Raw genomic sequence first — 15,082 nt, forward strand, 5'->3', positions numbered from 1 at the left:
TGGCATATAAAAGATGTAATTATCTGGTAGTTCCTTGAAATTCTTCAGCTAGACTTATTTATTTAACCAGTGATGGCAAATTACCTCAGCTTCTATGCCGGCATGATACATCGGTAATGGCTGCTAGAAGCCTATAATGATAAAAGTGCTGAGGAAATATTGGGGCTCATCAAGAAAGTGTTGTCATAGATTAGCAATGTCAGCTGTGAGTTTTGGAATAGAGATTGGTGTCACGCCACATATTTAATATCCTTTCAGGCTTTTTTTTGGTCTTATTAAAATCTAAGTAATTATATCTAAAAATCCACATAATTTTCACATAAATTCTGTAAAGTAAGTACTGTTATAGTCTTCATTTTTTTTTTCGGATGAAGAAACTTAAGGTACAGACATATTGTTTCCAAAAGTATATTGCCAATTAGCGGTGGAACTTATATTTGAACACATGCCTCTCTAACTCCAGAGCCCCTCCAAGCTTTTAACAACCATATAATCTTCCCTAAGAATTCTAGAGTGCTGATATTTAATGCTGTTATCACTCATTTATACCCTAGAGTGAATGAGTTCCTTTCTATCCTTACCTAAGAGAGGAAAATATAAAAGATTAATAAGGTTGGCAGGGCTGAAGACAAACTACCTACTTTACAATACTGTTTAAGACTGATTCTTAGTCTAAATATTGAAAACATGACTTAGTATATGACTAGTCAAGGAAATATGAATTATTCCTGGATTATTTAAGTACATCTGTACAATTTATATTTTGAGATCCAAAGCAAGTAGAAGTATTACTCTCAGATGAGTTTTTTTTTTTTTTTTTTTTTGCGGTACGTGGGCCTCTCAGTGTTGTGGCCTCTCCCGTTGCGGAGCACAGGCTCCGGACGCGCAGGCTCAGCGGCCATGGCTCACGGGCCCAGCCGCTCCGCGGCATGTGGGATCTTCCCAGACCGGGGCACGAACCCGTGTCCCCTGCATCGGCAGGCGGACTCTCAAACACTGCGCCACCAGGGAAGCCCTCAGATGAGATTTTTCATCCTTTGAAATGTTTTATTCTAAAAGTAAGGATGTTAATCACTACGTCACGATGAGTTTCCAAATGCAGGTAATTGTACTTTGTTTTCCTTAAACATTTAAAGGTTGTTCTTTTAATGGGATGATCTCTCTATTTATGGAAACATATTACTATCACTTTCCCCGAATATTTATTTCTCTAATTAATTGTTAAAATCATTTGTAAATATGCGATTTACAGCATTCATGTAAAACAGTTTGGATTTTACCCAAAGGCAGGGAAAAATACAAACCCAAAAAATCTTCAAATATTTGTAGTTGGTGTTAGAAATGTCAGAGTATTGTCTGATTTCTTGCATGTTCTTTTACTTTTACAGAAAAATCTGTCATTGCTCAACCAATATTTGTTTTTGAAAAGAGAAAACAAACTTTTAAGGTAAGATCAAGTCACTTTTCTTTGATTTTTTTTTTTGAGGTATTTATTTATTTTGGCTGCGTTGGGTCTTCTTTGCTGTGCGCAGGCTTTCTCTAGTTGCGGTGAGCAGGGCCTACTCTTTGTTGCAGTGCGCGGGCTTCTCTGCGGTGGCTTCTCTTGTTGAGGAGCGCTGGCTCTAGGCATGTGGGTTTCAGTAGTTGCAGCACGTTGGCTCAGTAGTTGTGGCTCACAGGGTCTAGAGCGCAGGCTCAGTAGTTATGGTGCACGGGCTTAGTTGCTCCGCAGCATGTGGGATCTTCTCGGAGCAGGGATTGAACCCGTGTCCTCTGCATTGGCAGGTGGCTTCTTAACCACTGCACCACCAGGGAAGTCCCTCTTTGATTTTTATTTTGACAAGATTGTATTTCGAGAAGCTAGCTATACTAAATGATACCACAGCTGCATAAATTTATCCTCTGGGGCTTCCCTGGTGGCGCAGTGGTTGAGAGTCCACTTGCCGATGCAGGGGATACGGGTTCGTGGCCCAGTCTGGGAAGATCCCACATGCTGCGGAGCGGCTGGGCCCGTGAGCCATGGCCGCTGAGCCTGCGCGTCCGGAGCCTGTGCTCCGCAACGGGAGAGGCCACAACAGTGAGAGGCCCGCGTACTGGAAAAAAATAAATAAATAAATAAATTTATCCACTGTTCTTCACTTAGAGGAGTAGTAACTCCAGAATATTTACATCATAGGGATTTACTGACAGCAATTTGGCTGAAATGGGAAGCCAGAGGCCTTATCTTGAAACTATGGATAACATGCCATTTTTACCAAATTATCTGGTTTTTTTTTTGGAGTGACTGGGAAAGGGGAGGGGCTGAAGGAGGTTAGGAGGGCTAAGGCTCATCATGTATTCCCCACCACTGACCTAGCTTAAAACTGGATATAAAATAAGTTCTAAACTGCAATATATGATTCAAAAGAAATCTTGAGGGCTCTATTTGCTTTTTCAGCATCATACTAAAATCACTTGCTTTGAAAGACAAACGATAGCATTAGTAGCATTCTCACTTTAGCCTAACTAGTATTTTCTTGTTATTCATTCTTACTTATGGAGGTAATTTACCCTACTACCCACAAAACTAACTAAAGAAAAACTCAACTCCTAGTGAGTAAAGGTGAGCAGCTTTTCCTAGCTTAGCTGAATAGACCTGGCTTCTGAGAATTCTCTTATAAAGTGACAGGGTGAAAGTCTGATTTGAAAACAGCAAACACTCAGCTCTCACTGGTAGCTTTGTTTCCTTCCAGAGACCTGCAGAAGACACCCTGTATGAAGCAGCAGAACATGGTAACGATTTGTATCCTGTATTTCAAAAGCAATCTTTATACAAAGAGATAAGTAGGCACAAGCATTTTGGCATGTGGCACAGACAATGTAAAATCGAATGGTTTTTCTTGTTTTTAAGCATGCAAGTAGACTGGCTCTTGTTTTGAAAGATGACATGTAGGTCTCTGAGAACACTGATGTTAACAACGCTAAAATCCCATGATTCTCCACTGCCTGTACTTCAACCTTCCAAAAGCATTCTCTATACAATCTCAGAATTTGTAAGCAACTTCTTGCCAAGGCCACTTGTTTCTAATTGTTTCATAGTAGGATGATATGCCTATCGGTTTATAATCACCAAGTTATTAACCCCAATATCTAACACTGTGCTTCAGGAATTAACACATTGTCAAACGATGATATATCTAGAGAAAAGGAAATTCTGTTTCTCCTCTCATATCATGGATTGAGGCTTATTTGTTATTGCAATCAGTTTTACCCTTCACATTGAATTTCTTACAGAGTGTAATGATTCTTCAAGAAAGCGTGTCCGGTCTTCGTCTTTTACTTTGCATACTACAGATTCTCAGTCCCAAGGAGGTAGGTATAGCCTCGACTGTTGAGTGTTCACTGTTACGTTTACTCTGAGTGTGACACTACTAAGGGACTTTTCAAACACATAATGTTTAAAAATCTACCCATTGATAGTGTTTATAATATATTGTTGTATGAAGATAGCAGTTTATAAATGAATTGCACAGTGAGTTATTATTTAAAAATTCAATTGATCAACATTGGAAAAAAGACTGAAAGGATATAAACCACAGTGTTATCTTAGGTAATGAGATTACAAGTGATTTGGTTCCCTTGTCCATCCCCCCCCACCCCCCACCCCCAGCCCACTCCACCCCCCCACTCCGACCTTTGTATTTTGCTGTGTTCACAAAGTTTCTGCATTAAGCATGTATTAGCTTTACAAATAGGAGAAACTGCTATTTCCTCCTAAGTAAACATCTACTTAAATAAACAGATGTCTGCTTTAAAAAAAACACTTTATTCTAAGAATTTTACCATATGCTGTGTTTTGAATAAACCATTAACTTAGTTTGCCTCTCTCCTACACTCAAAGCACTCTGGTGACTTCTTTTATGATAGATCACACTGCCCTCTGCTGCGTCATACAGCTATTTATGTATATGTCTGTCTCCTCCACTGAGAGTTCCTTGAGGTCATCTTCACGCCTGATAGAGTGTCTAACACACGATGATCATGTAAATATTTACTGAATAATTCTCACCAGAGCACTCTATTTTTAATCGATAAAAGTACAAAGATTTTTCTAATCTGGTGATAAAGAAAATTTTCCAAAACAGCAAAAATCCAAATCAAAAGAAAAACAAAACCCACTTCCTTATTGACTCCAGTTTGCAATCTGCTTTTAGCATCAACCTTGTCCCAGAAGCGACTAAGATCGTCATCCTTCACGGATCTCCCGACCTTCCCCCCTTCTGGGCCAGGTAATAAAGAACTTCTTAGAACCTCAAGGCTGACACTCTGACTTTTCCAAATCCATTCTTATTCATGACGAGCTTTCTTTTTCAGCTACTATAAAACTCTGACATTTTAGTGGCAAATAAAATAGGGGCCTTAGCAAAGTATGCATGGAAGACTACCTTCTGAATTCCAGCCCCACAAATCTAGACAGTATATCTGTTTATTTTTGGTAGAAAGTTTAAGCTTGATGACGTTTTTTAGGATTTCATGTTTATGACAGTATTATTTTATGTAAGGTAGCCCTATAAAATATAGTAACTTGCTTTATTTTCCTTATTATTGTCCATCTGTACAGTTTATAATATACGCAGTACTCAAAATATATAACTATGTGTAGATTCTCAAAGTTTATGCTTTAAATTTATATTCTAAAGTTTAGAATATGATTCCTTTTGAATTTTTCACTAATTAAAACATTACCTCTTTTTATTTGAAATTTGTAATACTTTGCTAAGTAAAACTATTTTATCATAATAAAATATTTGAAATGGTTGAAACATGCTCTACATCAAGATTATGATTTGTAGTCTTGTATATTTTTGTTTCTACTGAACAACCAACTGCCTTTTCCGAGTTAAGCTTACCACAAGAAACAGAAAATACGAACTATGCACTTCCTTTTAGCGGATTCTACCCAGGAACCACAGAGTTTTCAAACTAATGAATTTATATTCTTATTAACAATTCCAAGCGTGACTGAGCAACAATATGGTCAGACACCTTTCACATACAGAAGAGACAGGTTCTAGTTCAATAAGCTCCATCTATATGTGCCTGACAAGTTACAGACATTAAGAGGAATAGGGGTCTTAATCCCAGAGGATTTGTTTTATTGTATTTGTGCATAAAGGGATGGCTTTAAATTATCTGGAAGACTGCTTCAATTCATTTTCTAAAAATCAGACACACATACAAAAAGAATGAATAAAAAAACCACTGATATTACCAAGCACATCCCATTTTATGTTGTGCAGAATCTTGGCGCTGTTGGAACGGAGACAAATAGTACAATTTTAAATGGCCCATTCAGTGTTACTTTTTAATAATAAAGATCATAAAAACCATGTAATTGAACTTTGAATTAGAGAAGCTATTCTACCCCAACATTTATAATACTTCGAAGAAGCAATCCTTATTCTTTTCTCATCTCCTTTAATCCAACATTCAAAGGTTGCTATTTCTGCGATTTGCAACCAAAAGGTGATCTCTGAGATGTGTAGTACAGACATACCTCATTTTATTGAACTTCACAGATATTGCATTTTTTACAAATTGAAAGTTTGTGGCAACCATACCTCAAGGAAGTCTATGGGTGCCACTTTTCCAACAGCATTTGCTTGCCTTGTGTCTCTGTGTCATATTTTGGTAATTCTCACAATATTTCAAACATTTTCATTATTATTATACCTGTTATGGTGATCTGTGATCAGTGATCTTAGATGTTACTACTGTAATAGTAATTTTGGGGGGGCACTTAAACCACGACCATATAAGTTATGATGGCCAACTTAATAAATGTGCATGTTGACTGCTCCACCAACCAGCCTGCTCCCCCATCCCTCTCCCTCTTCTCAGGCAATATTGAAATTAGGCCAGTTAATAACCTTATAGTGGCCTCTAAGTGTTTGAGTGAAAGGAAGAGTCACATGTCTCTCACTTTAAATCAAAAGTTAGAAATGATTACGTTTAGTGAGAAAGGCATGTCTAAAGCCAAGATAGGCCAAAAACTAGGCCTCTTGCACCAAACAGTTAGCAAATATGTGACTGTGAAGGAAAAGTTCCTGAAGGAAATTGAAAGTGCTACTCCAGTGAACACATGAATGATAAGAAAGTGAAACAGACTTATTGCTGATATGGAGAAAGTTCTAGTGGTCTGGAGAGAAGATCAAACCAGCCACAATATTCCTTCAAGCCAAAGCTTAATCAAGAACAAGGCCCTGACTCTTTTCAGTTCTGTAAAGGCTGAGAGAGTTGAGGAAGCTGCAAAAGAAAAGTCTGAAGCTAGCAGATGTTGGTTCGTGAGGTTGTAGGAAAGAAGCCATCTCCATAACAGAGGTGCAAGGTGAAGCAGCAAGTGCTGATGCAGAAGCTGCAGCAAGTTATCCAGAAGATCTAGCCCATATCATTAATGAAGGTGGCTATGCTAAACAACAGATTTTCAGTGTAGACGAAACAGCCTTATACTGGAAGAAGATGCCATCTAGGACTTTTCATAGCTAGAGAGGAGAAGTCAATGCCTGGCCTCAAAGTTTCAAAGGACAAGCTGACAATCTTGTTAGGGGTTAATGCAGCTGGAGACTTTAAATAGAAGCCAGTGCTTATTTAGCATTCTGAAAATTTAGGGCCCTTAAGAATTATGATAAATCTACTCTGCCTGTGTCCTATAAATGGGACAACAAAGCCTAGATGATGGCACACCTCTTTACAACATGGTTTGCTGAATATTTTAAGCCCACTGTTGTGACCTACTGCTCAGAAAAAGATTCCTTTCAAAATATTACTGTTCAGTGATATCTGGTCACTCAAGAGCTCTGACGGAGATGTAAAACAAGATTAATGTCATTCATGCCTGCTAACACAACATCCACTTTTCACCCCATGGATCAAGGAGTCATTTTGACATTCAAGTCTTATTATTTAAGAAGTACATTTTGTAAGGCTATAGCTGCCATAGGTGGTGATTCCTCTGACGGATCTGGACAAAGGCATTTGCAAACCTTCTGGAAAGGATTCACCATTCTAGCTGCCATTAAGAACATTTGTAGTTCATGGGAAGAGGTCAAAATATCAACATTCACAGGAGTTTGGAAGAAGCTGATTCCAACCCTCATGGATGACTTTGAGGGGTTCCAGACTTCAGTGGAGGAAATAAGTACAGATGTGATGGAAATAGCAAGAGAACTAGAATTAGACGTGGAGCCTGAAGATGTAGCTGAATTGCTGCAATCTGATGATAAAACTTGAACAGATGAGGAGCTGCTTCTCATGGATGAGCAAAGAAAGTGGTTTCCTGCTCATCTAGTCCTGGTGAAGATGCTGCAAAGGTTGTTGAAATGACAATAAAGGATTTAGAATAAACTTAGTTGGGGGTTTGAGGGGACTGACTCCAATTTTGAAAGAAGTTCTGTGAGTAAAATGTTATCAAACAGCATTGCATGCTACAGAGAAATCATTCGTGAAAGGAAAAGTCAACTGATGCTGCAAACTTCATTGCTGTCTTATGTTAAGACGTTGCCACGGTCACCCCAGCCTTCAGCAACCACCAGCCTGATCAGTCAGCAGCCATAGACACTGAGGCAAGACCCTCCACCAGCCAAAAGATTATGACTCTCTGAAGGCTCACATGATGGTTAGCACTTTTTTAGCAATAAAGTATTTTTAAATTAAGATAGGTATATTGTTTTTCATAGCAATAAAGTATTTTTAAATTAAGATACATATATTGCTATTGCACACTTAACAGACTACAGTATAGTGTAAATGTAACTTTTATATGCACTGGGAAACCAAAGAATTTGTGTGACTCACTTTATTGTGATACTCATTTTATTGCAGTGGTCTGGATCCCAATCAGCAATATCTCTTTGGTATGCCTACAATTCTGTTCTTGCAGCCAAGACCACAGTCTTATCCCATCAATTCACTTCACAGAAAAATGGCCTAGAATAATGGTCATCTTTGCTTCTCTCTTCGGGTATCATTAAAGAGTGGGGAAGGGGCAGAATTTGCTAACAGTTTTATAACATTCTATAGTATATAAGAAATATATACTAATGCACACAGATGGTTCACTACCAATTCAGAGTTTATCATCTGTAGAATTTCTCTCAGTATTCAATTTCATGATTCTAAAGAAAACTCTCTATTTCACTTGCGACCTCATTTTCACTTATTTTTCTGAGTAAAAAGACTGTAGCGAAACTCACCTTGCCATCACACTTTTTTAGCAGAATCAGTGCTCTCATGAGCATCACCTATTACTCTGTTAGTGCCAACAGCGACATCTACTGGTGAGTTCAGTGCAAGACCGTTAAAACAGTAGAAACTGACTATAGGTTTAAAAATTTTTGTAAACATGTTTTTTACAGTGAAGAAAAACAATGTTTTTATGACATCAACTTTTGTGCAAAGGAATGTTGATATGAACAGTGCAAAACAAGGTATGTAGCTTCTCTTTATTACAAGAACCTCAGAAATTTTGTTTTACCATCCATATCTCAATCTCTGTGTGTGTGTGTATGGTGGTATGGTGGTTGAGTGACAAAACATGAAGGAAAGCATTTGGTAAGCTAAGTCCCATGATCAAAATGAATAGTTACTGGGTTAAAAGTAGGCAGGAAGAAAGTACCAGGCAGCTCACTGGCTATTTTGACTTTGATTAGTTAACATTAACCCCTCGTTTAATCATGACTTTAGAAAAGTAGCATTAAATTAGTAAAAAAATAGAGAGGAAAAGTATTTCACTGAAGATATATTGACCCTTTCATTCTGTTCTTTTAAGGTCCTGTGAAACATTCTGAACATGTTCTAAGACCTGCTATCTTGCAGCCACCTCAAGCTCAAAAGTGTATAAAAGTAAGAAAAGCATTTGGACACGATGTGCTGGAATCCTGCAAGAGTAGAGAAAAAAACAAAAATAAGGTAAGAAAACCTCCTATGGTAGGAATGACCTCAATTCCCCATCCTTCTTTTGGTAGATTGTTGTGGGCCCCCATATCCGGAATTAGGGGCTGCCTGACCTTTGTTCTGTTGCTGAAGCAGCTACCAGCCTGGAAAAACAGCTGGACAAGATAGCCAAAAGCCCTCAGTAACCTTATTAAACTTGTCCTCTTAAACTGGAGGGTTGCTCCCAGGAACAAGTCTTGCGTTATCTCCTAAGCTGTAAAGCTGAGTCCTGTGTAGTGGGGACCTTTGAGGGTCTTGTCCTGGTGCATTGATCCCATGTGAGAATAAGGGAGCAATGCGGTGGCAGGGGCCAGGAGTCAGATGTCAAAAAAAGGAAAGGGATTTTTTTTGTATCTTCTGCTAGTGTGGCTTCCCTTCCAGACCCATCTTCATGGAAACAGGAGTAACGAACTACCTCCACAGTGTAATTGGGAGGGCTTGGGAAGCCTCTGGAGACAGAAACAAATTCTCTCTTCCAACTGAATCACTTGCTGTGGGCCTTTCTAAGGAGATATTCATTTTACTCAGGCCATGCAGATATGGGCTTGGGGATATTCTGTTGCTATAGTTCTATCTGTGTCTTCCAGAAGCAGACACTTGAGAGGAAGGGAACACAGGATCAACAGGGTGGAATTTGAGAGTTATTCCATCAGTCATTTGCTTCCAGCTAAACTACTGAGGGTTGATCACCTGGTTTTGGTTTTTTTCCCAGACTGAACATGAGGACAGTGACACATGCAAGTGTTAAAATACCAATCATTTAATCAATTCAGTGAAAATAATCCGATTGGTACTAATCCTACCTTTACTGCTATCTAACTGTGTTTGCATTCTTAGACAAAGCACCAACCTTCTCTTTTTTATCAGTGAAGTGAGGGAGTTGAACTTGGTCAGCATTTACCATCATTTTTTTTTTTTTTGCGGTATGCGGGCCTCTCACTGTTGTGGCCTCTCCTGTTGCGGAGCACAGGCTCCGGTTGCGCAGGCTCAGCGGCCATGGCTCACGGGCCCAGCCGCTCCGCGGCATGTGGGATCTTCCCGGACCGGGGCACAAACCCATGTCCCCTGCATCGGCAAGTGGACTCTCAATCACTGCGCCCCCAGGGAAGCCCTACCATCATTTTTATATTTCCAAATCTTTTTCTTTGTTAAGACATGATTTAATGAGACCCATTATGAATTTTAAAAATCATTTCATCATTTATGCATGATATATGATGTGACTTTTAGGTATAACATATTTTAAATTTCAAATCAGTATTTTATTAAACATTTTCACTTAAATATAATCATCACTATATTACATAAAATCTTTACCTATTTAAGGAGTGATACATGTTGTTTAATTTGTTTTAAAGTATGTAAGAAAAAGTATTATGTGTTAACTAATTTCTAAAATGTTATTACATTGCTTTTGATTTTGGAATGGCATGTTCTATAAATTATAGATTAAAATTTTTATTGCACATTATGACAAAAGTTGATCAATATTTATTTTTGCCATGATTTTTTGAAATCCTGCATTGCATGTATTTAAAATAAAATTTGTAACAAAATAAAAATAAAGGGGGCTTCCCTGGTGGCGCAGTGGTTGAGAGTCCGCCTGCCGGTGCAGGGGACGCGGGTTCGTGCCCCGGTCCGGGAGGATCCCACATGCCACGGAGCGGCTAGGCCTGTGAGCCATGGCCGCTGAGCCTGCGCGTCCGGAGCCTGTGCTCCGCAATGGGAGAGGCCACAACAGTGAGAGGCCCGCATAACGCAAAAATAAATAAAAATAAAGCATAAGATAAATTTTCAGGCTATTGTTTATAAGCATTTCTTCTTGAATAACTTATTAAGGGCATAAATAGAACTTATTCCTAATAAGTAAAAAGCCTAATTGGATATGCCCATCATTGAATTTTCTCCATTGAATGATGATTTTTGAAGATCTAAAGACAAACTATATATAAGATGCTATGTCAAATGGATAATTAATATGAACCTGCTGTATAAAAAAATAAAATTAAAAAATTTTTAAAAAAAGATGCTATGTCAGAATTCTGACAAAATGTTATAATTTATAGATCTAGTAAGAATTATCTGTAGGGGAATTTTATAGAACACTTATTTTTATGATCTGTATTAACTTGTATATCAAAATTAGAGCAATTTTCATTTATCCTGTCATTAGTTTTGGTCACTTATTGCATGTAATTCAAATAATATATGCCTAATAACAACTATCTCAACCAACATAGAGTTAAAAACTACCATTTTGGCTGAGATAAATCATCTGAGTGACTGAGTCATAAGCATGGACTTTGATCTTTGCTAACCAATGGCACATACTCTCTTGACACATATTTCTCAGCTCTCAAATTCTGTTACAAAGGGAAAAATACTCAAAATTATTTTCATTGATTGATATAAAATTAAAGTGGAAACAGACCCCATTTACCTTTAAAGATAGGAAGTCCCTGCAACATCTTTGAAAATCCCTGGTGGAGGAAGGGATGTGTCCACAAAACACTGAGGACACTAGATTAGATAACAGATAGGGGCTCCTTCCAGATCAAAAACTGCTCACTCCTTCATTTATACATTAATGCAGGTAAGGTGCATATGTATATACACATCAGATGGAGTAACTAACTGATTTAGTTACCAGTCGGAAGTTTCTAGAGGAAGAGATGGAGTTTTCTCACACACTGGGTGGCCATGATGGTGAAGCTCTTAGGGTGTTTCCAGGGATTAAATAGTCCTGAAAGATATTTACTAATCTAGAAATGAGAATTAACTCCACTTGGCTAAAGGGGTAAAAGTAACAAAAGGAGGTGGGATTTCTGAATGTTCGCGCTCAGTCTGGTGTCAGGCAGACCCAGGCTCGAATATCAGTCCCCTTTCCTTGTTGCCCAGGCCTGCCCCCATTATTTAAGCTTGTTAGGTCAGTTTACTTACCTGTAAAATGTGTTTAATAGAAGCACAAAGTGTATAGAGTTGTTCTGAGGAGCGTATGAAATAATGTATATAAAATGTTTAGGGTAGTACTTGAACAAAGTAAGTTTTCAACACATTTATATATCTAGTAAGGCAGTTTAAATGAACTTTTTGATGGATTTTTTTCTTTCAGATTTCTGAGGAGAACTCCTATTTGCTAAGTGAAAATTTACCAAGTGCCAGAATTTCAGTCCAGCTGTCTACTAACCAGAATTTTTTAGGTCCTACATCAGTAGGGTAAGTTAGTGATGGGGAAACAGGTGGTGTTCTTTCATTCTTGCTTTCTTTTATCATTATAACCATTTCCGGGAAAAAAGTTTCTGACATTGTACAGATAAAATGCCAAGATTTCTGTTTGAAAGGAGATTTTATAAATATACAAATTTAAAATGTTTTTTAAAACATCTCTAATATTTAAATATTATCATATTGATATTGGATCATCTCTATTGTCTTGTTGACTTGGGTAAGTATGTTTCAAATAGGTACAGCTAAATTTTTATTTAGTTAGGCATTAATTATTGGCTAATAGATTAGCCTTTCCATGGCATTCTTTCTTTCCCCTCTTTTAAATTATTGCTGGCATTATTATTTATTAACATAGGTTGGATAGACAACAAAGAAAGCAGTAGAAATATGCAAAGTGAAAGTTAATATTTCCTAGCATCACCAGTGATGAGGGCATGTTTGATCTGAGAGAAGATTACAACTAGCCGTGGACATTCTGGACTCGCGATTAGGGCCCACGCAGGTACCTCAGCCCTTACCTACTGTGCACATTGGGGATGCAATAGGGATCCCGGAGTCCATCTGTCAACAAACAGAGGGCTGCATGTCTTTGAGTTTCTCATTATGCAAAACACTTAAAACACTAAAAAAAAGTTTCTGGGAGGGAGAAACCAAATTAAACCACTGCACACTCAAGTATAACTGAGAAGATAGATTGGCTTTGCTTTTGCCCTGAGATCTTGGATCGCTAAAAGCATTGGCCAGTTGGGGAAAAGGAGAGTGGAGACTGGAGACTGGAGACGAGTCAGTGCTGGAAAAGCAAAAAGATAAGGGCTGGGCAGCTCCCCTGTTGATCACACAGCCCGTTTGGACTGGTCTTGGCCAGTGCTGTAACAGCCGTTAAATATTTTGAATAGCATGCCTGGAAGTACCTATCTCAATTTTTCCATCATTTCTTATTAACTTCAGATAAACAAAAGTTAGCAGATGTTTTTATGCTTTACATAAATCTATTCAATCATCTGATTATTTCATGTGCTAAGGTTTAAAATGGCTATATTCACTGCTACTATATTTAAAATAGCAAATGCTTATTTCTTTTCCTTAGATGTCAACCAAATGAAGATAAGTATTCTTTTAAAAGCTGCAGTTCTGATTTCGTTTTTGGAGAAAACATGGTAGAAAGAGTTTTGGTAAGATTTTGGCAGATGTTTCTATTATTATATAGAGAGCTGTCACTTCAAATTTCTGAAGGCAAATTAATTAAGACAATGTTAAATTGGAGCATACTTTTTAACTCCTGAGTTCAAAGGCACATTTCCTGTCTTTAACTGGAAAGGTTCTCCTGGGAAGCAAGTTCTAGTTGTTAAAATAATAGACAAGAACCACAGAGGAAGGGAATTGTATAATTATAACATTATTACTGATAAGAAATACTAAATACTTCTTTGACTTGCATTAAACCAGAGGTACCCAAGGAAATCCCAGAACTGTCTGCAATAGTTAGATAAACTCAACTAGTCATGATATTTTAATACAGTTTTTCAATAGCATTTTTTATAACAAGATGCATTTAAAATCATTTGCCAAATTTTTCTCATTAACCACAACTTTCCCCTTCAAGATTTTACACTGAAAAGCATTATTATAACTTTTTTCTCTAGCTGTAAGAGGAAAATTATAGTCTTTTACTTGCCTAGGAGAATGTACTTGCCAAGTGGAACCCCCTGATTATTATGACCATCATCCTTAATTAATACTGAGCATCCTCCTACGTGAGGCAGTTGCTGCTCTGTCCTCCACAGGGCACGTTTCTAAAACAGAGCATGATCTACAGTGGGGAATTATACAGCCAAGTGGAAGCTGTGCAGCAAATGTGCCCATGGTTTTATCTGGTCCAACACATCTTTATACTCTTTCCACTTTCACCCAGACCAGAATCTTGGCTGAGACAAGACAAGGAAGCTAGCTTGTCTCAGGGCTATTAGATGAAGAATCCCACGGAGGATGTACAGATTTTAAAACCTGTGCAAGGGCTCAGAATAACAAAAGGACCACCAACTCATGAGGCCTGTTTATTCCAAAATTTTAAGGGCTTTCACAAATCAGTTACTTTTAAGATCTAGCTTATTCTACACCTGCCTCAGGCTTAACCCCAATTCCAAGAGAAGTATCACAGCTTCTCAGCTTTGAGGCACCCTTCTGCCACTCCCAAGATGGTCAGCTCCAGCAATCCTAGAGCTGCTGACCTACACCTTTGGATGTGAACCAGACTGGACCAACTTCCAGGCAATATATTTAGGCACATTTATTCTAGATTAGTCGCAGCTTCTGTAAGATGTCACAGACACAAATAAAATACTCTTCAAACCTCATGGGATCAACTTTAACATTCAACTCATTTAACAGACATGGATTGTGTTCTTATGATATATAAAGCATTGGCATTGGTCTCAAGTTTGGTGGCATATTACTATCATCTGGTGAGCCTTCAGAGGACTTATGCCTGGCCATCTCCCTTAACCAATTAGATCAGGATCTCCATGGGTGAGGCCAGGTGTCAGGAGATTTGAATATACAGCCAGGATTGAAAACCACCTGGGTAAGTGGTTATGCAAAGCTAAAGAAGACCCTGTCCTCTAGAGACGTTTATAGTCCAGTAAGGGAAAGAGAGAGATACCTATACAGATGAACTACAGTGGGAATTACAGATTTGGTGTGAGGAGGTAGGTACCTGTGTGCATTTCCTATGGGTGCTTCAACTTTGACTTACAAAGGAACCTGAGCTTCCTGTCTCCTTAAGCTGATAACATGCTAGGACAGCAGGAGCTGTAGAGATCACCTGTGTTTGTCCTCTAGTTGATCCTGTAATCCTGTGGCTGTGTGATTTGGGGGCCAGGATGCC

General features: G+C 38.3%; 2 protein-coding genes and 1 long non-coding RNA gene across 5 annotated transcripts in view; 1 reads left to right on the plus strand and 2 right to left on the minus strand.

The window, feature by feature from the left end:
- Positions 1-15,082, minus strand: part of SKP2 (S-phase kinase associated protein 2) — a 216,064-nt gene that overhangs the window by 97,918 nt on the left and 103,064 nt on the right. The gene's annotated exons all lie outside the window — the stretch shown is intronic.
- Positions 1-15,082, plus strand: part of RANBP3L (RAN binding protein 3 like) — a 48,735-nt gene that overhangs the window by 21,022 nt on the left and 12,631 nt on the right. The window contains exons 2-9 of one of the 2 annotated variants that reach the window (XM_004265998.3): positions 1,389-1,447; positions 2,733-2,772; positions 3,274-3,351; positions 4,194-4,268; positions 8,394-8,465; positions 8,807-8,946; positions 12,083-12,186; positions 13,286-13,370. In XM_004265998.3, the coding sequence (XP_004266046.1) occupies positions 1,389-1,447; positions 2,733-2,772; positions 3,274-3,351; positions 4,194-4,268; positions 8,394-8,465; positions 8,807-8,946; positions 12,083-12,186; positions 13,286-13,370 (653 nt within the window). The remainder of the gene's footprint in view (positions 1-1,388; positions 1,448-2,732; positions 2,773-3,273; positions 3,352-4,193; positions 4,269-8,393; positions 8,466-8,806; positions 8,947-12,082; positions 12,187-13,285; positions 13,371-15,082) is intronic. The other variant, XM_033421261.2, reaches the window with a different exon arrangement.
- The window catches only part of LOC117199984 (uncharacterized), a 53,631-nt gene that overhangs the window by 20,889 nt on the left and 17,660 nt on the right, over positions 1-15,082 (minus strand). The gene's annotated exons all lie outside the window — the stretch shown is intronic.

Source organism: Orcinus orca, chromosome 3, assembly GCF_937001465.1.
Source record: "Orcinus orca chromosome 3, mOrcOrc1.1, whole genome shotgun sequence".
In the NCBI taxonomy this organism is placed as follows: domain Eukaryota; kingdom Metazoa; phylum Chordata; class Mammalia; order Artiodactyla; family Delphinidae; genus Orcinus; species Orcinus orca.